Source organism: Sceloporus occidentalis, unplaced genomic scaffold (assembly GCF_023333645.1).
Source record: "Sceloporus occidentalis isolate IW3139 unplaced genomic scaffold, rSceOcc1.0.p SCAF_71, whole genome shotgun sequence".
Classification (NCBI taxonomy): domain Eukaryota; kingdom Metazoa; phylum Chordata; class Lepidosauria; order Squamata; family Phrynosomatidae; genus Sceloporus; species Sceloporus occidentalis.
Window position 1 is genome coordinate 4,114,805 of NW_028317051.1, and position 25,551 is coordinate 4,140,355.

A 25,551-nucleotide genomic window follows, 5' to 3' on the forward strand; every position below is an offset into this window, starting at 1 on the left:
AACAATAGACAAGAGTGTGCTTGGGCATCACATTAACCAATGGGGGCATCAATACACAAGGGAGGGGGTTAGTTGAGGCATCACATAAATCAATGCTAGGGGGAAATACACAAGGTTGTGTTGTGGGGGGAAGACGGTAATCAATACTAAAGGGGGACCTGGCTGGGGCATCAATAGACAAGGGGACAAAAATACAATTTGTTAATGACAGCAGTGTAACATAGTAACATACTTCATAAGGTTGAAAAAAGACCAAAGTCCATCAAGTTCAACCTATATACATATTGTGTCCCTACTGTGTTGATCCAGAGGAAGGCAAAAAAAACCTTATGAAGCAGATGCCAATTGCCCCATACCAGGGGGAAAATTCCTTCCCGACTCCAAATATGGCAATCAGAATAAATCCCTGGATCAACGTTCTGTCCCTATTAATCTAATATCCATAACTTGTAATATTATTGCTTTCAAGAAACACGTCCAGGCTCCTTTTGAACTCTTTTATTGAGTTTACCATAACCACTTCCTCTGGCAGAGAGTTCCATAATCTCACCGCTCTTACTGTAAAGAACCCCCGTCTGTGCTGGTGTAGAAACCTTCTTTCCTCCAACCGTAGAGGATGTCCCCTTGTTATAGATACAGTCCTGGGTATAAATAGGTCCTGGGAGTGATCTCTGTACTGTCCCCTTATATATTTATACATACTTATTAAATCCCCCCTAAGCCGTCTTTTTTCCAAACTAAATAACCCTAATTCTGATAATCTTTCTGGGTACTGTAGTCCTCCCATTCCCCTTATTACTCTGGTTGCCCGTCTTTGAACCCTCTCCAGCTCCACTATATCTTTCTTGTACACTGGTGCCCAGTACTGTACACAGTATTCCATGTGTGGTCTGACTAGTGACTTGTACAGTGGTAGAATTATTTCCTTGTCGTGGGCATCTATGCCCCTTTTGATGCACCCCATGATTTTATTTGCCTTAGCAGCAGCTGCCTGACACTGGTCGCTACAGGTAACAGTGTAGAAAATACATTTTTTATGCTTCGGTGTGGCAGAGCCAGTCCTGGTGTGTGTCTGGCTGTCAGTGTGGCAGAGCCTTTCCTGATATGTCTTTGGGTGTCAGTGTGGCAGAGCCTGTCCTGGTGTATGTGTATTTGGGTGTCGGTGTGGCAGAGCCTGTCCTGGTGCTTGTGTTTCGGTGTCGGTGTGGTAGAGCCTGTCCTGGTGTGTGTGTGTCTGTGTGGCAGAGCATTTCCTGGTATGTGTTTGGATGTGTCGGTGTGGTAGAGCCTGTCCTGGTGGGTGTGTGTTTGGATGTGTCGGTGTGGCAGAGCCTGTCCTGGTGTGTGTGTCAGTGTGATAGAGCCTGTCCTGGTGTGTGTGTTTGGGTGTCGGTGTGGCAGAGTCTTTCCTGGTGTGTATTTGGGTGTCTGTGTGACAGAGCCTGTCCTGGTGTGTGTGTTTTGGTGTCGGTGTGGTAAAGCCTCTCCTGGTGTGTGTGTCTGGGTGTGGCAGAGCCAGTCTTGGTGTGTGTTTGGGTGTGTCTGTGTGACAGAGCCTGTCCTGCTCTGTGTGTATTTGGGTGTCTGTGTGGTAGAGCCTGTCCTGGTGTGTGTGTGTTTTGGTGTCGGTCTGGTAGAGCCTTTCCTAGTGTATGTGTTTGGGTGTTGGTGTGGCAGAGCCTGCCCTGGTGTGTGTTTGGGTGTGTCTGTGTGACAGAGCCTGTCCTGGTGTGCGTGTGTTTGGGTGTCTGTGTGGTAGAGCCTGTCCTGGTGTGTGTGTTTGGGTGTTGGTGTGGCAGAGCCTGTCCTGCTGTGTGTTTGGGTGTCGGTGTGGCAGAGGCTGTCCTGGTGTGTGTTTGGGTGTCGGTGTGGCAGAGCCTGTCCCGCTGTGTGTTTGGGTGTCGGTGTGGCAGAGGCTGTCCTGGTGTGTGTTTGGGTGTCGGTGTGGCAGAGCCTGTCCTCGTGTGTGTGTCTGGGTGTCGGTGTGTGCACTGTACTTACTGTAGTAATAAATTGATTTATTTAATGTTTACTTAACTAGAGATAAAACACCCTCCTCAATTTGTAGTCACTTCAGAGGACAAAACTTTCTAGGCCCAGAAATCAGTGAGAGGAAAAGTAAAGGTATTGTGTTATTTACTCTTATTTCAATCTGCATATTTTATCACAAAGGATTAATCGCAGAAACTCGAATGGTGGTTGGGATCTTCAGAGTGAAACCCAATTTAGTTGTAAGAACTGATTTCATTATTCATGTTGGTTTCACAGTCCTTCCCCCTTAAGAGAGGACCTTTTACATAAACAAATATAGGGGGTTAAAAGGCATATCATGGGGCAGAGTGGCATTGTAACGAGTTCACCAAGAGAGCTGTAGTAACTCCCAGAGATCACCCACATGTATCCTCCTGTTGTCCCTGGAATCACTTCCAGCACCAGCCAGCATGCGCACCTTGGAACACAATAAGTAGACGCACAACTACCTTGAATTGAGTACAGCAGGAATGAACAGTTTATTGATGTAAAACATAGACTCATATATCCACAGAACTGCATTAACATAAATTAACAGATACATGTATTCAACCCAACCTTTAATCCCCAGTCAGCAATCCTATTGATGGGATTAATTAAACAATGGATTTCCTGCCTGTGCTATCTTTGTTTGACAGCCAGGCTGGAGCCATCTCTGACTACCTTGGGGCCCTGTATGACAGGTCATTCTGTTACAGGCATATAGGAGGGTATCAGGCATATCAGGGAGGCAGAGTGGCATATAGGGGGTATAAGGCATTTTTGCGGGCAGATGTGCATAATTGGGGGGGGCAGGTTGGCAAATAAAAGGAAATAATTAATTTTTATTAAATATGAAAAAATTGTTTACATGAATTAATAAAGGAATAAAAGTTTCTTACAAGAATATTGTGAAAAAAAATGTGATCACTGTTTTGTTCGACTGGAACTTTTGCATCTAAAAATTGTTGCAGTAGCAAATGTTTTGATTCCATTATGTCTAATGTATTTAATTTATTAGGGTCTTTTAACACTTTTGCTTTCTTGTATTTTAATACAAATAATGTGATAAAAAGAATGTTTTACAGTTACTGTATGGCAAATAGTGTCACTCGACCGTGAGATAAACTATATGGGGGCTGGTCTCCAAATGTTTCCAGGGCTGCTTTTCATTCCCAGTCCGGCCCTGGCTACAGCAGCAGTTACCATTCAACTAGATGTTAACAAGCATATCATGGGGCACAGTGGTATTTAGAGGGTTAAAAGGCATATCATAGGGCACCGTGGCATATAGGGGGTCAAAAGGCATTTCATTGGGCACAGTGGCATATAGAGGGTTAACAGGCATATCATGGGGCACAGTGGTATTTAGAGGGTTAAAAGGCATATCATGGGGCACAGTGGCATAAGTGGTATAAGGCATTTCTGGGGCAGAGTGGCAAGCCTGGGGGCAGATGTGCATAACTGGGGGGGTAGGTTGGAAAATAAAAGGAAATAAAAACAAAATATTTTTCTCAATCTTAGCTTTTATTTTAAAAAAATAGGTTACATAGTTTACATGAATTAACATTTACTGGTAAAACTTTTTTCCTATAGGGTCGTCTTATATTCAGGCTTTTTCTTTTTTTTCCTAAATTAATATTCAGATTTTGGGGGGTTGTCTTATAATCGAGCAAATACGGTACTTCGTGGAATTCTTACCATAAAGCCAAGTAGATGAGATGCCTCAAGTCGTCTAAAATTCAAGATTTAATGAATCTCTATAAAACATTTGTATTAAATGACCATTACTAGTCCACTATCCATATACACAAAATCTTAGATGTCACATTTTCTCTTTCAAGATTAAGCATTGGTATGTTTATTAATAATGGTCCTTACCTTGTGCCATGGACTTCCAGGTAGCAATGTTTCATTATAGCAAGCGTTAAGCCATGCCGGACTAAAGGGTTTTTGACAGTTTATGCGACACTGAGCTTTAGCCATACCTGCTAAATGCAAATCAAGTTATTGTTATTTGCCTGGTAGTTGCACAGTACTGCTGTTTATAAAATATGGATGGTCATTTTAGCATCTAAATGGTGTCACTGAAATTCCCTGACAATATCTGTCAAAGCCTTAACATACGGCTAATATTTTGCATTCTTCACCTGAAATTTTGTGGACGTCTATGTATGTTTGCCTAAAATAATATGTAAGACTAGGTCATTTGAGGTATTTATTACTATTAGTTTTTTTCTATATAAAGCAGACACACAAAAGTGAAAGTGGCACAATATACCTTGCACAGGGGCATTCAGGTGAATACTGAATGAGCCAGAACTGACTAAAATGTTTGCTTTCAAATGTGTCCAGGGAGACCTTTGTATGCTCTGTTTGTGCCTTGTCACAACCAGGTGACGATTATTAAAATAAACAGGACAGGTTCAAAAACTGTGTGTGTATATATATATATATATATATATATATATAAATCTATAGAAACATATATATATATATAACCGAAACTAATACTGTTTTACAATGTGATAGTGTACCTGTCTCTCAGCGCTGTTTCGAGATTTGGATTCTCTCGTTGCTAAGGGTGAGCGACGCCAGGTACCTTACTCTTGGTAACGACGCAAATACGCAGCTCGGGGCTCCTCCCATCTGATTACGTGTACCAGTGCCGCAGATCTCCCATCCCCAAACAAGGCATTGGCCTCGACAACCAAATGCGCTTCCTTTACTTGATTGACGTCACTACCAGCACCCGGAACCTGCCGTAGGTGAGTGTCCCGTGATTCTCGGGAGACGTGTGACTGCTGTATCCCTTGCGTCCGGACGCCTGCTGCCACTCTTTCCTCCTTAATGTGCTGCACAGAGATGGGTGACAGGGTTATCTGCTGCAGGGTTCGCCATGAAGCACCGGCCAAGTTATGAGAGGCAAGTACATTTTGTTTGTAAATATCGATTTCCTGTGACTTAATAAAGCATGTATTATATTTCTTGAGTAGGTTCTGCTTTAGATTAGTTAAGGAATATTTTGGGCAGCATCAGCACACGTAAAAATAATGGGGTCTGTTTTCCTAAAGGGGAGTTGTGTTTCAGCTCCTTGACATGACTATACATTATTAATGCCCAACTCCAGTAACTGTCTGCTGCAGGGAAAAGGCTCGCGGGGCCTGTACAATGTATAGATAAATCTGTGACAGTTTCAGTCTCCTCCATACTTTGAGTTCTGTATTCTTCCGAGGTGTGCTAAGAAGCCCTTGAGCCCCACTGGGAGAAAGACGCTCGATTATAAGACGACCCCCAAAAATCTGAATATTAATTTATGAAAAAAAGCCTGAATATAAGATGACCCTGTAGGAAAAAAGTTTTACCAGTAAATGTTAATTCATGTAATCTATGTGAACATTTTTTTTTTTAAATAAAAGCTATGATTGAAAAAAATATTTTGTTTTTATTTAATTTTTTTTTTCTTGTTTCAACCTGTCCCCCGGCTTGCCACTTTGCCCCAGAAATGCCTTTTAACCCTCTAAATGCCACTGTGCCCCATGATATGCCTTTTGACACCCTATGTGCCACTCAGAATTGCCTTATACCCCTATATGTCACTCTGGGGTTTAGGGGGTTAAAAGGCATATTATTGGGCAGAGTGGCACACAGGGAGGTATAAGGCATTTCAGGAGGCAGAGTGGCGTATAGAGGGTTAAAAGGCATTTTTGGAGGCGGAGTGGCATTAACGGGGTTAAAAGGCATTTCACAGAGCACTCTGCCTCCAGAAATGCCTTATGCCCCCCATTTAACACTCCCTTCCCCCAAACTTACTGGAGCGTAGATCACGGGGAACTCTGATCTCTGACAGCCGGGGAAGGTCTGCGCGACAAATCCCGCTGCTAAACGCACCTCCTCCCGGCTGCAGCTTAAGTTGTCTACGCGAATCGCGTAGAGCTCTACACGCTGCCCGGACTAAGCACCGGGGACCCAGAAGTACCAATAAGTTGCGGGGGGGGTGGAGAGACAGGAGGATCCAGGATCTGGATCTTAGTCTCATAGTCAGACCTAGTTCAGGTCTGATTATAAGACGAGGGGTTTTTTTTGTATCTTATAATCGAACAAATACGGTAAATAGTAGGTGTTAAGTGAGGGTGTCAAACCTAGATTCTCCTGTCAACTCTTCTCTTAGTGGATAAACCCTAACGTAATAGCGCAAGTATTATTTAGGAACTGAGATACATTTTTTTTAAACTATTCCCAATTACAAATATTCAGGATCTCATACATGCTAACACACACTCACACACATAGTGCCCCTGCAATATGGGGGTTGTGGGGGCCTCAGTTACACCAGTAGCTCTGTTGCTCGCGGTCCATCTTGATAAATGTCTGCTATCTTTCCCCTTCGCTCTGTTCTATCTTAGTTTTTTCTTCCTTAGTTCCTTTTTTCATTTTTCTCTTTTAGTTCTTCAGTCTTGTTTGTCGCTTCTTCCCCTGCATGTGTGGGCACTAAACATAACTTTAGGATGTTTGACGTCAGTGTGGCCATTTTTAAAAAGAAAACCAGCACTTGCTGGAAAGCCTGCTCGTAGAGTTACCAGTATGAAATGGGGATACAAATACAAAAATAAACAAATGGGATGAGGGGCACAAAAAAGTACAGATTTACCATATTCAGAACACCAAGCTGTCAGAAAAAGCCAATTTATAGTGTACGATATCAGTGAGTTAAACTCCTGGCTACATAGAGTATATTTCATTTTGTATACTCTGACTCTGCTAGACAGTCTGATTTGTTTACTTTGACTTAATGTTATGTTTATATTGAATCAATCAAAATGTTGGAGATGCACCCAATGAGATATGTTTGACATTATGGAAGAGGTGGGGCTAGATTGTGTTAAAACCAGATCGTTGGCATGCTACTGTTTTTTTGCCCTACATGAAGCAAATGGGAAAGCACTTGTGAAAAGCACACCAGATGTTTGCTTACGGGGCATATCGTTTAGATTACCTCCTATGTGCATTTGCTTTAGGGAGTTTTGTATTATTATGATTTGGCCAGGTTTCCATGTAATGTTTATGGCAGGATCTGTGCAAAGATTCATGCAATATGCCTTGTTAACCCCTACAATGCATTTCCCATGACAATAAATAGCTCTATGTTTTATGCCACTGTGGGATATACCACCACAACAAAAAAAAACCCTAACTCTAAACCCTGAAGAGGAACAGCAGCGCCGAAGGATATTTAACACCAATGAGAAACATTTTGGAGGCATGGATGTTTTTATTTGGAGAAGTGGACTTAAAGTGGAGCGTAATTTATAGAAATAGGAGATATTATTGAGGAGGAATGTGACGGATTCAAATCTGAGAACTGGGTTATGAACTGGGCTGTTTTTTTTGTTTTTGTTTTTTTTTCCCCCCACCATTCATGACATTTTTGCAGTGCTCATGTTTAGCTGTAATTTTCCTCTCTCTCATTTAGTGTACCAACATAAATTATGTATTGTGTCAAGACAAGAAGGGCTTTCTTTGGATATAATTTCAGATAACCATTCCATCTAATTTAATATATATACCATTGCATAAGTCATGGTGGGTAAAGGTGATGGAAAACCCTTCCATTTAAAATTAAGGGGGTAGTAGAAGCATTATTAAACACTCATCCACAGACACCAGGCAAGCCAGAAGGCTTGTTTTTCCTCAGAAATCTAAAGGTGCTGCCACAACCACAAGGGATTCTGGGTAGGTTGTATTTTAGGTATGCATATTGTTGCTCCTGGTATACGTCACTGACAAATATCACCCCAACATGTGTTAAGCAAGTACAGTGATACCACTCTTGCATAGGTTTGTTGGGTTGTTTGGGGGCTAAAAGGCCACAGTTGAAGTGTGTATTTGTTCATCCTGGGCCCATGACCTATTTGGGACATCTTTGAAGTTGAATAATACAGTTTACTGAATCGAACCATATATTTTTGAAAATAACACTCCCATGGTATTTCAAATGTTGGTATTGTAACTTTTATCATGCACTGGTTCTATTACCAGATTTTGTCAAAGTTAATGGTAGTAATTTTATTTGTTTCATTTTTTTTACGCACGCATTGCACTTCACGTATACATTTACAGCTCCTGGTATCTGTTACTTCCAAACACCACAGAATATGTTCAGTAACATCACCTGTGTACAGTGATACCACCTACGCATAGGTTTGTCAGGTGGTTTGGGGTCTAAAAGACTACGTTTGGGAGGTGCACTTTTTTAAATTGAATTTTGACATCTGGTCAGTCTGTGCCCATGTCCTATTTGGACATCTTGGAACCCTGCCAATTTAATTTACCCCATCAAACAATACATTTTTGAAAACTAGGTATTTTAACTATTTGAATGCCAAGATTTTTGTTGTAACTGGATGGTTCTCCTGATGGTGTTACTACTAAAGAATGTGCTGTATGTACAAAAAGACCAATCCCAGGGTCCAGAAGATAATGGATGAAACCCTGTCTAATTAACATTAATCATCAAAAGAAAAAGTAGTTAACTTTTATTAGACTGAAATCAAATACCTGAAAGTCAAAACTGTCTTTTTGTATGTATGTTTTGCCTGACTTAAACCTTTGAAATCTGGTGCCACTTGTACTAACTAGTTTATTTTCCTTTGATATCTTATTCAGGAAATGCAGCGGTGAGGCCACTAGTTTAGATGAAAAGAAACCCTTTATAATGCAGGCAAATTCTGGACATGCCCATAATCAGACAGGAAGGAGTGAAAGTGCTTCGGCTGGCCTTTCTCTTCCTGCTCTGCGTCTCCCAGCAGAAGGATCAAGTACTTCTGGACATGTAAGCATAGAATTGCATCCCAATGATGCAGACAATGGAACACGGTCAAGCTCAAGACAGACTAGATCCAACGTGCATGGACGTTTTCAGAGTCGACATGGTCATACCCATTCTCATGAAGCAGATGGGACAGAGGCACAAAATAATACGGACTCAAGAGAGAACAGCAACAGCATCTCTGAGGCACTGCACATTTATCAGTGGTTGGAAAAAAGTTTCCCATACATTCTTCTGTTCAGTGCCAAACTCATTCTTCAGCACATAGCAGGTACTTCTTGTCTGGGTATTGGTGGTGTACCATGGGCTACCTCTTTGTTACTGGTGTTTATTGACTCTGTATTTCAGTTACCTAAAAACTAGGTCAAGTGCTCACTATTCATAGAGAAAAGGCTAGTACATTACATAGTTCTTTACCCATGGGAAATTGTACTGCGAACTGTGATCGAAATTAATGTCTAATATCCCCATTCTGGGGCCTTCACATAAGAATTGTAGTCCTGTACATTAAGTGAAGTGCCAGTGCACTTGAGTGTGTGTGTGACAAATGTTTGTCACTTGGTACATCGTAATTTCTTCAGTAATGGCATGCTTGCATTAATGGTATTTCATTTTTTGGCAAAACTGGTGTCATGCTAAAGGGAAAATAATGATTCCTAATAACTCAACCATACTTCTAATTAATAACTAAAGAAAAAAAATATAGTTAACTAGAAGATCTTCGATTCAACACACCTGTTTGTCACATGGACAAATAAAATGGTGGGGGGGGAATCCAAACTTTCAGGATCCTATGAAGAACATGATTGTTTATATTTGTATTATTGAATATAAATCTATTTATGCACTAGTTGCAAAATATAGAGAAAAGCAGAATATTGCTGCATCGTCTGTGCTCTTGCATGAGAACAGGACCATAACTAGGGCACTTGGCACCTTGTTCGAGGACATAGGTCCCATCCTCAATGGATGTCGCATCCACTTAAGAGGAAGTAGGGGCATTGCTGCTGGGTGGCTCAATGCTCCTGGAGCATCTGCCTCCCTTGACCAATGCAAGTTTAGCCCTGCAGGAGTATCCTAGCAAGACTGACACATTGAAATTTACATTACTATCTTAATTACTACCTTTTATATACTTGAACAATGTGAACTCTGGAATGTTAGCTCTTGACTCTATGTGAATGCAAGCCTACTAAGCTAAGATGTGGATCTTTCCTTAAGTTGCTTCTGTTCATGAGTAACAGTTAAAGTCAGCTTTATCTTTTTTGAGACAACCAATGTGGGGTTTTTTGTTATTTTTGTCCAGTATGTTTTATTCTAAATGATTGAATAAACAAAACTAGATTATAAAAGGTCTATAAAAGTTCCAACTAGTTTGATATATATTTTTTCCCCTTAAATTTTAGTTGCTTTTTATGTGCGTGTGGTTTTATATATATATATATATTTTTTATTTTATTTTTTATTTATTTTTTGCTGTTAACCTTTTTTATTTTATTTTCTAATAGGCATTTCTGTTGGAATTGGTCTGCTAACAACTTTTCTGTATGCAAACAAATGCATTGTAAATCAGGTTTTTCTAAGAGTAAGTAAGCTTCAATTCGAAAGAAATTCTACCAGTCCAAAATTGTCCAAAGGTTTACTAGTTAAAAATGTAAAGTAAACCTTTCAGTTTTTATTTCTATATATTTTATTAAGAACACATTTATCACAATGGGGTTAGTTATTAAAACAAATGCCTCAAGTTTTGAACACTGATAGAAGAGCTTGTTGATAGGGCTACTCTTGAAACTTTCTACCAAGATAATTTCATATATAATATAACTTCCAGTATGTTGCATCAACAGATGTTTTATTAGTGCAGGATAATATTCTTTATTCCGGTTGAACCTGAGTCATGCCAGCTAGACCCACACCTCCATAGTGTAAATAGGCTAGTGTGTGTGTGTATATATATATATATATATATATATATATATATATATATGTGTGTATGTATGTACTTTATGTTCTTTAATATTAGCCCCTGCTGCCAATATATATATATAAATATTAGACCCTGCTGTCAATATATATATTAGCCCCTGCTGCCAATACATTTTATATTGAAAAATTTGGACCCTACACAAGCATTTCCTTGGGCCCTGCTCCATGTCCCCTAGCATGCAATCGCTCCCTCCGCTCCCGCACCAAAACATAGTTATAGATCAAATAAACAACACATAAAACAGCACTTTCATGTATAGATCAACTGAATAAGATATACAAACCTTATATTTGCAGGTATACATAAATAATGTATGGAAGCATAGCATAGCAGGTATAGATCAACACATTAACACACAAACCCAACTTTGCATGTATAGATCAATTGAAATTCACATGTGAACTCAGCACTGAAGGCATAGAATCAGACATAAAAAATACTGTATTTGCAGGTATACAATAATAATGTATGGAAAGATAGCATTGCAGGTATAGATCAACAGAACACACAAGCCCAGCATTGCAGGTATAGATCAACTGAATGACATACAAACCCTGTATTTGCAGGTATACATAAATAATAAAAAATAAAATATGGAAACATAGCAGATATGGATCAACAGAATAACTCACAAACTCAGCTTGCAGGTATAGATCAATTGGAATTCACATTAAAAACTCATGAAAGCATTAAAGGTATAGATAATACGGGAGCGGTTGCTGTAAACTTTATGACTGACCGCTCGGCGCCCCACTCTCTCCTCTGCATCAAAAAAGACGGCATTGTCCCAGATTGAGGCTGCCCGTGACATAAAATCAATCTGGGATATGTGGTTACCCTAGGTGGCACAGACCTGCCACCCTAGGCCTAGTTGGCCTAAACCATAATATGCCACTGCCTCTACGAACATGAATGACATACAAAAGGGTAGGCTCACAAAGTGACATTGGACGATTACAGTTATAGCGCAGTAGAAAAATCATTAACCATTCACATTCTGAATATTTAGTATACAAAACATTTATAAATATCATATTACATATAAATATCATATTACAAATGAGTTAAATGGAAGGACAACAATGGAAGTAAACTCCTGGTTAAATAATAAATCTAAACAAAAGGTATGACGTATTCAGTAATTTTACTTCTTATGGCCCCTCCTTCTTTTTTTTTTTTTTTTTTTTTCTTTCATGCTGAAGGCTATATACGAAATATAAAATTTGCTAAAAAGGAGCTAAAAGGTTATTGTACATTTTATTTACTCTTTGTGTTTCTGCCCAAAAGCTGAAATTTATTAGTTTTATTTTTCAGACAGGTATTTAATAAATTTCTTTTTTTCCAGGAAAAATGTTCCAGAGTGCAATGTATTTGGCTCCTGGTGTTTTTGACCTGCTCATCACTCTTCTTGTATTATACATTTTACTCTCAGGCTCTTTATTACAGGTTTGTAGCATTATTGCTTTGGCAAAAAGAGCAATTGTTTTTTTCATGTAAATTTTCACAGTTGTTTTGAGGACTGAGTAGCTCGCAATCAGCAAACTGAGCTGAGACAAGGAAGTCTGAAGTAGAACTTTTTTTTTATTTTTTATTTATTTGTGTGTGTGTGTGTGTGTGTGTGTGTGTGTGTGCGCGCGCACCCCTGGGACTAATACATTAAAATATGAGCTGTCAAACACATTTCAGCTGAAACATTAGAAAAACACAGCTTTAATCATTTACAAAGCCACATTGGGTACAACCTGCCTATTTACAAACAGACAAGTAAAAACCAAAAAGTTGAAAATCCAAAAGATTTCCCTGTTGTAGTCTGGAATGTCGTGAGATGCTATTGTTCAGAAAAGAACAACCCCTTTAATAATCAAAATAGTAAAAGTAAAGTAAAAAATTGGGGATCTCACAACCAGAGAAGAATCAACAGGACTCACTGTCTCATTACTGCCTCATTTTAAAACTGAAAAGAAATCCAAACTAATAAATAAAACTTAGCTTTTAGATTTTAGGTTTGGTAAAGAAAACATTTGCTCTTGGGGTTTTCAGGCAATGTCTACAGACTCAGGTTAGCCAAAACTGAGATTGTGCCCCTGATTTAGAGATCCTAATGTATTATGTATTAAGAACGTTGGCTTTCCACCTGTTGTCAGCCTACAGCAACCTTCACCAAAATATAGAGAACAGTGAGTACTCCAGTACCATTGTAGCTGTTCTTGCCGGTCCTTTTTAATCTCTGGTGTCATAGGTAATTTTTGTGTTTTAATAAATCTTATTTTAGGAGTAATGTTGCCTTACCACATTTTCATTGTTTCTTTCTATACATTAGTGAGTCACTGTCTGTTCATTGCAAAGAATAATGGCTTCCTGTTTGGTAATGTCTGCCTTCTTTTGTCCACTAGCTTGATCTTCATGAACCCTTCCCTCGGTCCTTTACAGTTCTGGGATGCTTTGTGGGTTGTGGGGATCACGGACTTTGTTGTGAAGTTTTTCTTCATGGGCCTTAAATGTTTGGTTCTGCTGGTGCCTTCTTTCTTCTTGTCTTATAAGTCCAAGGTAAGAGCAAGACTATGGCAAAGAATGTGTTTGACTTATTGGGGCAGTACATGAGATGTTTTATTATTTTTTTGATCAATGAATAAACTTTTTTTTGTTTTCATATGGCAAATTTCATAAAATTGTAGTAATCCTGTTTTTCTCAGCTGTATAGCTCATTATTCACAGCTATGCAGATTGAATTTTAATGTATTTATGTACTTATATTGATCTAAACAGTTTAACAGTACTTTAGGTTGTGATTATTAAATTAAAAGAAATTATATATTTATTGGTTATTCCTTTTAATTCTTAAATGCTCTTTAAATTCACTAATCAGTTGGCCTGTTTGTCCTAAACCCTAGGCAACTTGTGTTAAGGAGGAATGTTATTCTTTTACAACACAAATCATGAAATACATTCATGCCAGTCTTCCCCACAAAACTATGTGCATTTATAGGCTTAACCAGCAATGCAGTGCAATAATACGGAACTCGTTTTGAGCTTTCTGTCATCAATGCCTCACCACAGTTTCAAGGCATCCGGGTGTAGCCATGACCAGCCATGACTAGTACTAAATAAGACACCAGTGGTATATGTACAAAACCGTGGACATGCATTCTCTTCCTAGATGAAGCCTTCCTAATTTATTGGTTATTTTCATGCTTCTGTATAGTAGTAGACCCTTGTCTCAATTTCTTTAAAACCAAAAGAACATTACGCCCTGTTTTCTGTCTCCTAGGGCTATTGGTACATGTGTTTAGAAGAAATCTCTCAGTATTACTGCACATTTGTTTCAACACCGGTTTGGTTCCGCTACCTAATAGATTATGGGTCTGAAACCAGTGGAGCTGTATGGCATTTTGGCATTTTGCTGGCTCTGCTCTACCTCATTTTGAAAGTAAGTAGAGGACGCTTTAGGTACTATTACTAACTTCTAACAAGGACAACCTGCTTTACTTTCTAACACATCAAGATGCTATTACATTGCAGTTTGTGATGTTTGGAATCCATAAATACTTCCAGTGGGTATCTGCAGGAGTGTTGCACTTTTACAGTACCATTTAAAAAAAAAAAGTCATCCCAGTGGCTCCTCATGCAAAAACATCTTTGTTGGCCATGTAAAATATATAGGTAATGTGGAGATATTATGCAGGACCAACTCAGCCCTTCACACAGGAGAAACTTGTCAGGGTTGGCCCTTCATAATGTCACATATACTACAACATATTAAAACTGTATTGAACTGAGACAGGAAACTAATGGATTATTTACTGGAGCAAATGATGTTGGTGGATAGATTTTAGTATCGCAAGCTGCTCCATAATTACATTCGTTTATCCCCTAGCGTGTAAAATTGTGAGGAGGGCCATCTTTACCTTAGTCTGTCCACCCCTTAACACCCAGCAACAGGAGGAGGAAAAGCTATCCGCTGTTTAGGACACTCCCAATGAGCTGGGTCGTATAACCTGGCATCAGACTCCTGTCTGATATTTTTTTACATCATATTTTGTTGTTGTAGTACCTTGTGTGTTAAAAATTTTGGGATGGTCATGTCCCCCATGTTACAAGTGTACAGGTACCAAACACCCACCCTGATACCTTCCCTGGCCCTGTTTTAGACCCCCTCCCATCATGTTTCCGATCATTCTGGAGGTCACACTGTCACCACACAGAACATCTTCATGTTATGGAAACGTAACCATATTTCTCAAATCATAATTCCGAAGATACTAGGTGCCTGGTCCCCTGTAGGTTTTGTGGCACTCAGGACAGAACATCTGGCATCCTTTGAAGATACCCTGCTTGGATGCTCTTCATGTTCCACTAACTTTATGGTGAGGTCTGACCTGGATTCCAGATAACATTTATGGCAGGATGTGTCTTTCATGCAGGATGTCTTGTTAACCATTAAACGCGGGCATTTTGCATGGCACTGTCAATTCTATTTTTTCCCGTCGTGTAGTGTCAGTACCACGGGGTCGCTCTTCCTGGGACAAGGACCTAGAACCGAAGAGGTTAAGATACCTCCTAACCCCTCCTACTCCTCCCTATAAGAGCCCCGGCAACCCTCATACCTCCAGTTTTTTCCTTGTCCCTTGTCAGGGACGGACCTTGTTCCTTGTTTTTTTCGTTGGTGGGGCACACGGGTTGTGTCCGGGGGTTCCCTCCGATTGCTCCCCGGGTGGTGAGCAGAGCGAGGAGTAACGTCCGCATCGGCGGACGTTACGGAGCCGTTTAGACGCCGCGCTCTTATGCCGGCAGGTTTTGGAGCATGCGCACAGCGGTGGAACGCACGCCAGAGGGCGCTGCGTTCCACCAAGAGTACTGACACGCTATTGAGCATGCGTGATTCAGTTTCTCTTGTTCAGGGCGCGAAAACTAACTGGTTTTCGCATATATATAGCTGTGCTGCCCAGTCTGACAGCAGAGGAGCTTGTCAACACTGGGATTTCCGTGTCACCAGCCCCCCCACACGGATTGAGGAGTTGTAAGGTAGGATTTGGTTAATCTTACCCTGTCAAATCCTCTGCCCTGTATATTTTCTACCAAAAATTTTTTTTTTTTTTTTTTTTTTTGTGTTTTATATTAGATGTCTGGTCCGGTTTCACCAGATAAGCCGGATAAAGAGAAATCTTTTACACCTGCTCCAAAAAAGGCTGTGGTTAAAACCAAACATTTATCGTGCACTGAATGTGCCACTCCGTTGCCGGATGGTTGTAAGAAGAAATTTTGCAATGCCTGCTCTGCTGAGAGTTTGGCAAAAGAAAAACAAAAAGACATGCAGTCTTTTTTAGGTTGGTTCCAGGACAACCTGGCGCAAACGTTTGAAACGTTTAAAGCAGCAGCAGCTACACCTGTGGAACCCGTTAAACTTAAATCCCACAAACGTAAGAGGGTATCATCCCCTCATTCTGATTTATCCTCTGGGGAGGTTTCTAGCTTCATCTAGTGGGGAGTCAGAGGATGAGACCAATTTTCCTCCACAGGAGCTGCGTAAATTTGTTAAGGAAGTCTCACGGCTTTTTCAGGATTCAGACCTGTCAGCGCACCCCAAAGGGTTGCCCATGTTATCTCACATGCAGAATCTCATGTATAGAGAGTGGAATAATCCAGGCAAAAGAGCCTTTATATCAAAGCACTCTAAGCAGCTTTTTTACCTTCAGGGCGATGAAAAATGGGAAGATATCCCTAAAGTAGACGTCCAGATAGCCCAGCTTTCCAAACGTACGACCATTCCCATTAGTGAAGTGGCTGGTCTTAAGGATCCTATGGATAAGAGGGCAGAAACGTCTTGCAGACGGATTTACCAATCATCTGGATTCCAGTGTAAAGTGGCGTTGTCTAGCGCATCTGTGGCTAAAGCGCAGGGTGTCTGGTTGCAGTCCTTAGAGGGCAGTCTTTCAGAATCTATGGATGAAGGTTTGTCTAAACTTTAAAAACCTGACACTGGCTAATAGCTTCCTGCTGGAAGCTGCAGAAGAGGGCCTTAAGCTTTCAGCCCGTAACATGGGTTTGTCTTCCGTTGCCAGAAGGGCATTATGGCTACGTTCCTGGGCAGCAGATACTGCCTCCAAATCTACTCTATGCGATCTGCCCTTTGAAAGAACCAAGCTATTCGGTTCTTCCTTGGAGGAACTGATCAGACACATGTCTGATACTAAAAAGGCACTTCCTCAGGATAGGAAAAGCAGATGGAACAAGCGATACCAGTATAGACCTTCCAGGCCTTTTCAACCAGTTTTCAAGACTCAAGCCTTTCGTAAACAACACGAGAGAAAGTTTCAGGAACACCCTAAGAAACCAGAGGGTAGGAAGTTCTGACGGTGTTGGAGGTCGTCTGCAATGGTTCCTACCAAAATGGAGGCAAACCACAAACAATTCCTGGGTCCTCAGGATCATTGCGGACGGGTACAGGATAAAGTTTTCCAGTTTTCCTCGTCCTCTGTTCCTGATTTCGTGTTACCCCTCTCAGGTGAAGAACTCAGCACTGTTTGCCGAAAGCCTTACCCTTCTAAAAAAGGGTGTCATAGAGCCTGTTCCAAAGTATCAGGAGTTTCAGGGAGTTTATTCCCGTCTCTTCCTGGTCTCAAAGCCGGATGGGTCCTTCCGTCCAATTCTGGATTTAAAGAAAGTCAATGCGTATATTCCTTACCGTCACTTCAGAATGGAATCCATTCTCACGGTTACCCGCCTGTTGAGACAAGGGGACCTTATGGTTACGTTAGACCTAAAAGATGCCTATCTCCATGTGCCTATCGCCATAGCCTCCAGGAAATATCTCAGGTTTGCCATAAGAGTCGGGACAAGAGTTCGTCATTTCCAGTTTACTGCTCTCCCTTTTGGCCTGTCGTCAGCTCCTCGGATCTTCACAAAGCTTTTAACTCCTATTGCAGCGGCTTTACGGAAAGAGGGGATCACAGTCGTCCCTTATCTAGACGATTGGCTGCTAAAAGCAAGTTCTTCTCAGGAGCTCCGGGCACATCTCAGCTTTACGACCCGATGCTTGGGGGAACACGGCTGGATCATAAATTACAAAAAGTCCAACCTGATTCCAACTACGAAGATCCAGTTTCTGGGGCTCATAGTGGATTCCGTCTCTTCGAGACTTTATCTCCCGCGCTCCAAGATCAAGAAGATAAAGAATCAGGTTTCCTTTCTGCAACAAAATCCAACCCTTTCCTTCAGATTGGCTATGAGTATCCTGGGCAGTCTTACAGCGTGTATTCCGGCAGTAAGCTGGTCCAAAGCGCAGTTGAGACCCCTGCAATGGGACATCCTACAACAGTGGTCATCATTCAACGGCCTCCCAGACGTTCGCATTTTCCCTCCTGGGATTTGTCATTGGTCCTCCAAGCACTCTGCTCTGAACCATTCGAACCTTTGGAAGAGGTATCTCTTAAATTTTTATCCCTCAAGACGGCTTTTTTGGTGGCCATTACCTCAGCGAGGAGGGTCAGTGAACTTCAAGCTCTTTCCGCGGCTCCAGAATTTACTATTTTCCACCAAGATAAAGTCGTCCTGTATGTTAAACCTTCTTTTTTGCCCAAGGTTATCTCTGAAGCTAATGTCAATCAGCCATTAATTTTGCCCTCTTTCTTCCCGTCTCCTTCAACTCCGGAAGAATCACTCTGGCACACTTTAGACGTCCACAGAGCTCTACGAATTTATATAGACCGCACTGCCTTTTTCCGCTCCATGGATCAATTGTTTGTTAATTATTTTGGTAGATCCACAGGCAATGCGGCCTCCAAGCACACGATATCTCGATGGCTTTCCCACACTATTCGCTTAACCTACTCTCTCAGTGGTCAGGTTCTTTCATCCTGCATTACTGCTCACTCCACCAGAGCTATGGCTACATCCTGGGCTGAAAGGTCTTCGGCATCTCCAGAAGAAATATGCAAAGCAGCTACTTGGTCTTCCTTTCACACGTTTATCAAGCATTACCGGCTAGACATCTTCTCCTCCTCTGATGCTGACTTCGGGCGTAAGGTGCTTCAGGCAGTTACCTCGTGACCGTTTTTTCCCCACCCAGGAGGGGTCTTCTTGCTATATCCCCGTGGTACTGACACTACACGACGGGAAAAATAGTAATTTTACTTACCGTAAATTCTTTTTTCCTTAGTGTAGTGTCAGTACATATATCCCTCCCTGTGCATTTTTGTATTAAAATTATTTTTTTTGCAAGCTATCTTGTGTTTCTTGGTACTTTCTGGAGGTATGAGGGTTGCCGGGGCTCTTATAGGGAGGAGTAGGAGGGGTTAGGAGGTATCTTAACCTCTTCGGTTCTAGGTCCTTGTCCCAGGAAGAGCGACCCCGTGGTACTGACACTACACTAAGGAAAAAAGAATTTACGGTAAGTAAAATTACTATTTTTTCATATCCGTTAAATATATGTATTGTAAATAAACATTAATAATACTAAAGGTCTGCTTACAACAAAAAATTCCCCTTTTTTATATTGTGTAATGGAAAGGTGCTGAACAGTTGGCATGTTTATTTAATGTTATAAAAAAAAATCAAAGCAGGAGTTACACCTGTTCTTGTGTGATATGGTCCTGTAAACCTGCATTGTTGAGTGAATCAAGATCATCACCATGAAACTCCAGTTAAGGATATTTTCAATTAACTTTAAAGTATATTAAACGTACTGAAAGAAACACATTTAATGAATACCTCTCAAAATGTTACACATACTAAGGATGTGATTTTCTTTCCAGCTTTTGGTCATTTTTGGACAGTGGAAGAAATCTGCAACTATATTAGCAACATTTTTCACTCGGCCTGTAAGTATTGTTGAATAGCATGTTTTTAGTTCTATTTATTCATGCGGAAGGACTATATAGTTTAATAAACAGTTTAATTATTAGTCCTGTTAGTGTATCTTGGTGTGTTTGTTTACCGGTTTCACTGCACAGAATAAAACAAGGGTTGAAATTATAGGAAGGTCAGAGAAGGTTACTTGACAATTCACACTCCTGTCTACTGCCTTTCGGGGAATATATCACATTGAATCTTTCATTCATACAACACTATTTGAATTATTGTTGTGCAAAATTGCACTGGGTGTATATTCAGTAAATTGGGAGTTGGAATTCTGTAAGGTTGGTAACCGTGATCTTCTCTCCCAAAAGGGGCTGTTCTGGCCCTCAACAACACATAGTTAATTCTGGAAGGTTTGTCTGCGATCAAATAATTCACTGTATTAATTTGCGCATTTACTTGCATTTTCAATTCACTTAAATTTCATGTATTTGAAAAGGTGGAGGAAGAGGCGAGGAAGACAGCAATTGACTATAGAAAAAATGATGTATAAACTGAAACCTATACTTTTTGATAGTGTGTTGGTGGTGGCCTGTGAAAGAGATCGCAGAAACGTGGTTTTAGCAGAGTCACATGCCCTGCTGCTGTTGCAGGGAGCCTGGGTGCAAGTCTCCTGTTAATCACTTGGAAGTGATGCCTTTGTCTGGCTGTCATTTCTGCATTGTAAGCGTTTATTTCATGCAGCGGGATCACAGTCACTGCTATATGCTTATCTCACAGTGGATCACAACACACTCTACTCACAGTGCAGAAACATTGGAACTCAATGGCTAATAGGCTATGACATATTTAGGAATTTCCACGGAGTGCTTACATTTTAGGTTACTGTTGTCTCGTATTGACACAACGAAATGGGAAAAACTTATCATTCTAATTTCAATTTAAAATGACCAGGAAAGGTTTTTTTTTTTTCCCATTTTGGAGAAAAAAGTAAAAAAGTAGTGTGTAAATGAAAGTAGTGTGTAAATGCTTATGTTTAACAAGCAAGTTGCGGAAACATTTTGTGTTGTCTCACAGACCTATGGGGTGGCTGCTTCCAATAGACAGTGCTCAGAAGCCGGCGATATATGCGCTATCTGCCAAGCAGAATTTACAAAACCAATTGCACTGGTATGCCAGGTAAGGAAAAAATTGATCCACAAGTGTATATGACGTATGAGATTGTTCTTGTGTTCGATGCATAACAAGGTAAAGGTAAAAAAACTGGATCACAAAAACCTAAAGACTTTAAAGGCATATTAGCACACTTAAGGAAAGGAAGGGTGTGCAGTTAAATTTCCAGCAAAGAGAAATAAAATGAACTATAATTTTTTTCTTTTCTATTTCCCGCAGCATGTATTTTGTGAAGAGTGCATCTCGTTATGGTTCAGTAGGGAGAAAACGTGCCCGCTCTGCCGGACGGTAATTTCCAGCCACAATCACAAGTGGAAAGATGGGGCTACATCTCTTCAACTTCGGCTGTTCTAGGCTTAAACCTTTCTAGCAATATAAATATACATACAGCACAAAACAAAATCCTTTTACCAAGAAATTTGTTTTTTTTATTATTATATCGGAAACATTTTTCCAAACTTTCAGGAAATTTAGCATTCTGGTATAATAGAAGGCTAATGCTTTATATATAGGGAGGACAATTGAATTTAGTAAATAAGTGTGTGATGTGAGCAATATTTGCAGTGCAAAGATGAAATTTCTATTCATAGTAGAGATCTTTATATTTCTGCATCAGTTTGAAATGAAATCTTTTATTTTTAACTTCCTATACGTACATGACGAACATTGCATAAATATAATGCAAGTTGTCATGTAAAAATGACTGTCCTATTTGAATGAGTTTTAATTTAGGTATGCTCTATATGTTGTGCTGGCCTGAAAGCATGCACTTACATCCCAAGAAGGTAATTTTATTGTCGCTAAATATATATAAAATTTACTGGCCATTAGATTACATACAGAACTTGTTCATATGAGACTTTCGTGAAAGGGTAACGATTTAAGGTGCATCTATGCTTTTGCAATGAACCATTGTATAGGGCACTAAAGTTTACTTGTTCATTGTAGTAGCCACTTCTAGCAAATATATAGATGGACCTCTACGGTATTGTGTACACTCCACCAGAGCTTTATTCAAGTAACTATAACCCTTAAAAAAAATTTTTAATATATAATTACACACTACTGTTTGGGGTCATTTAGAAATGTCATTGTTAATGATTTTTAACTTCTTCCGTACTGGTGACGTACCTGGTACTTCCTGGTTGGGTGTCACCCACAGACCGGGACGTACCAGCATCGATGATGCTATGGACGCTGGGATCACGAGGGGCGGCTGCTACTGACCGCTGGGTGTCTCCAGCGATCCGTAGCAGCCACTCCCCTCAACTCTGAAGCGAATCACGAGCACGGAATTAAAATATTTAAATAAAACTTCAAGGGAAGACGCAGTGCAAGAACGCCGGTACGGAAGGGGTTATTGTAATATTTTCATAGATGTACAGAGGCCCTTTACCAGCAACTATCACTCCTGTGTTCCAAAGCCATGCTGTGCTAGCTAATCCAAGTTTACGTTTTAAAGGCTGATTGGTCATTGGAAAACACTTTTGCAATTATGTTAGCAGAGCTACAAATGTCATCGTTTTCCATGTGACCCCAAAACTGTGTGTGTGTATATATTGGGTATCTAAAGGGTTAGAGTTACTTGAAGTGCAAGCCTCTGGTGGGTGAGGATAGTAAAGATGTGAATGTAAAGCTAATTATATATATCCAAGTTTACATTTTAAAGGCTGATATATATATATATATATATATATATATAATGCTGGGCCACACTAGCAGTGTCCCATTTTCCACTGTGGTAATAATTCTGTAGTGGCGCTGGGTAGGGTGGATTCAAGCCTAGCAAATCATTTGTAGTAAGGAATACGAGCCTAACCAGTTAAAAACACGAGCCATTTCCATTTAAAAAACAATTGTAATAGTAGCATGTTTATTTTGCAGCTATTTTGTTTCCTTTCAAAACCAAAGCTACTAGATACTACTAGATATTAATGTTTGCCCCCCCTTTAACATTTACTGTCTTAAGAGCAGAAGCTATACATTTTATATATATATATCACTCCTGTGATAAGCCAGAAGTCAGACCTGTTGAACAGATGCATAAACCCAAACATTAGCTGGCATCCAGCTTTTGGAGTATGTTTTATTTCCATTTAAATCAGTTCTATCACATTGTAAAAGATTTCTTCAAATTTGTTGCGCTTTCACGGATAAAATAAGTAACATTTTCACAATAGCGTGTAAGTATCAGTTTTTTTAAAATTATTATTGCTACTACCAACAGGCTTTCTTTCTTTTTCTTTGTGGTTCATTTTGTCCCTGAGGTGTATTGTATTTTCATGTAAATGTAATCACCATACTTATTATATTCTTTCTTTTATAAGTGCCGCCATAATGGTACATTTGTCTCTTAGATTAAGGACGCAAACGCCTTCATTGCATACATCTTACTGCAGTATGAAAACGTTCACCTATCTGGCATCTGTGTAGTGCCAGGTATCTACGTACAAGCAGTAAGAACGCGTTACAAGATTCCCATTGCATTCCTTCTTTGTAAATGGGCACAGCAGCAGAAGCCATTTAAAAATTGTATACCAATTTTACTTAAACATTACTGGCCGTCAAAGAAACAGCCTACTTCCCCAAACACTGTTTTGTGTTGGTTTATCTGGCACATGGTCTGTAGCACTCCATTTGGAGGAGCAGCAGCCAATCACATGTATGCTATTTGAACACAGCGGTTTTGCTAGCATACATGTGATTGGCTACTGCTTCCATTAATTAGTTTTCCTTCAAGTAATATATTTTAAGGTTTGTATTATGTTTGGCAGTAACATTTGGGTGATGGTTAAAGAAAAGAAAGGTGCATACCAAATTTAATGATTTATTTAATACAAGCAGATGATTATTTTTGTTAAACTTTTTTGAGATGAATAAAGAACTTGTGTATTTGTTTCTGGAAGTGTGTGAATTTATATTAGAGCTGGTGCAAATATATATATAACTAATCTTTTAGGGGTAGAAAATACTCGAGTAAATGAAAATAAGATTCACATTTAATGTGACACCAGGAACGAAACAAACAATCGTGGAAGTACCGCTTTAAAAGTAATCAACTACTTTAGACATTTCCCCCACCATGTTTAATTGTGAAATTTTAGATTGTTGGGATTTTTGGCCCTTGTGTAGAGGGGAGGAATAACACCAAACAAGTGTTGTATAAAAATAAGTAAGGTCAGCATGTGCTCTTGCCTGCCTACACACAGACTAGAACCGCTACCTTGACCATTGTAGACAAATTACTTACTACTGCATTACTATGTAAGCCTTGAGAGGATTGGGAGAGGGAGCAACGAGGCATTTGCCCCCCACCAAGAACCGTGGCACGTCCCAATTCCTGGATTTCTCTTTATATTCTTGATTCTCAGAAGGATGCTATATCATGTGGCATGACGCCACAGTAGCAGTGCAGAACCGTGTTTAAAGACCGGTTAAGTGAGTTGTATATGTTTGTGTGTTGGTGTGAGTGCCCTCCCGAGATCAGTCTTTTGATCTGCCACCGATATGACTAATGCTTACCTTTATTTTTCCAACCAAGTTTCTTTAATAAATGTGAAAACTGAGGATGCTGGATGTGAATAAACATTTTAATACAACAGTCATTACCCGTTAAGCCCATGTGCAGAAAATATGTAGCTCACACAATACTATACTATAATAAAACACACTTGCAATGTTTTACTTTCATATCGAATAGCTATTTACAGCCATTTATTACAAAATCAAGAATATAGTCTATTACAATCAAAAAAAAGAATAGCAAAAGCACATTTAGCCTCACTCCCAAGGCAGCATTCCACCCCCCCATACCTTTTACATAAAGATGAGGACAAACATATGAATGCTGGACACCCCTAAGGCTTTATTAAGCATGGCCAAAACATGCTTTGTGTCTGCTCTTGGGCTCAGATGTACCCTACACACAATTGCCCAGTGCAGCTCACTAAAGATTTTAATCCCTTTGTAAACCCATCCACCAGCTCTTTGGATGTCTGCTGCGTTTTCTTTTTCTTTAAATCATTTTAACCATACAAATCCAGGCCTATTCAATTATAACTGGTGCAGTAATTAGTAGATAAATAGGTAAGCCTTTAAATAAACAGAAGTTTAGAGAGCAAATACTAATACCATCCTTTTAAAGCAGATCCCCCCACTCATATTTCTTATAAAGACCTAAAGATCCTTCTCTACGCAAAATAGGGCTAAAGCAATTACAATGATTAATCACGACCAAGTTTTTTACACATTGAACAAACCTTTAAAACCTATTCAGAATCCAGCACAAAATTTACATTTGGAAAATGACCACAATGTTTTGAACCAGACCATCAAATATCAATCATGAGGTATCAGCTACATTATTTTTTTTAACTTTGTAACAGTATTTATTTAGGGAAAATATTTTCAAATAAAAGCAAAAAAACATTGTGATCAGTTATTTTACTTATTTTCTCTATTCAAGCATGTCTTCAAAAAGAAAAAACATGTATATTCTATATATAGTTTTATCTAATGTGAGCAACATTACAGTATATTTATATTATGAGTAAATATATATTAAAAATAATCAAAACCTACTTATTAGGTAGTCTCCCCAAAATGTCTTCAAAGAAAGATGAAGGCTGCTTACCGAGGTTATTTATTTCTAAGCCAGAAAACTTTTCAAGCTGAAACTGGATTCCAAAATTCTAGTACACAGCAGTTAGAAATGGTTAATGTGGTACATTAAATAGGAGCTGTTCCATTTAGACCACTT

The 25,551-nt window shown here is 39.7% G+C and overlaps 1 protein-coding gene across 1 annotated transcript; it reads left to right on the plus strand.

Moving 5' to 3' along the window:
• Window positions 1-4,909: 4,909 nt before the first annotated feature.
• LOC149286280 (E3 ubiquitin-protein ligase RNFT1-like) lies at window positions 4,910-21,146 on the plus strand. The gene is made up of 9 exons (XM_089494341.1): window positions 4,910-4,935; window positions 8,677-9,110; window positions 10,348-10,424; window positions 12,172-12,272; window positions 13,220-13,373; window positions 14,095-14,253; window positions 19,577-19,642; window positions 20,697-20,798; window positions 21,012-21,146. Exons 1-9 carry the CDS (start codon window positions 4,910-4,912, stop codon window positions 21,144-21,146), a joined length of 1,254 nt encoding a protein of 417 aa, XP_089350467.1.
• Window positions 21,147-25,551: the final 4,405 nt, after the last annotated feature.

Excerpts from the sequence above, each read along its gene's own strand:
- LOC149286280 (XM_089494341.1), top strand. The coding sequence starts at position 4,910 with ATGAAGCACCGGCCAAGTTATGAGAG. Across the intron at positions 12,273-13,219 it reads TCTCAGGCTCTTTATTACAG|CTTGATCTTCATGAACCCTT; the intron begins GTTTGTAGCATT and ends TTTGTCCACTAG. Across the intron at positions 13,374-14,094 it reads TCTTGTCTTATAAGTCCAAG|GGCTATTGGTACATGTGTTT; the intron begins GTAAGAGCAAGA and ends TCTGTCTCCTAG.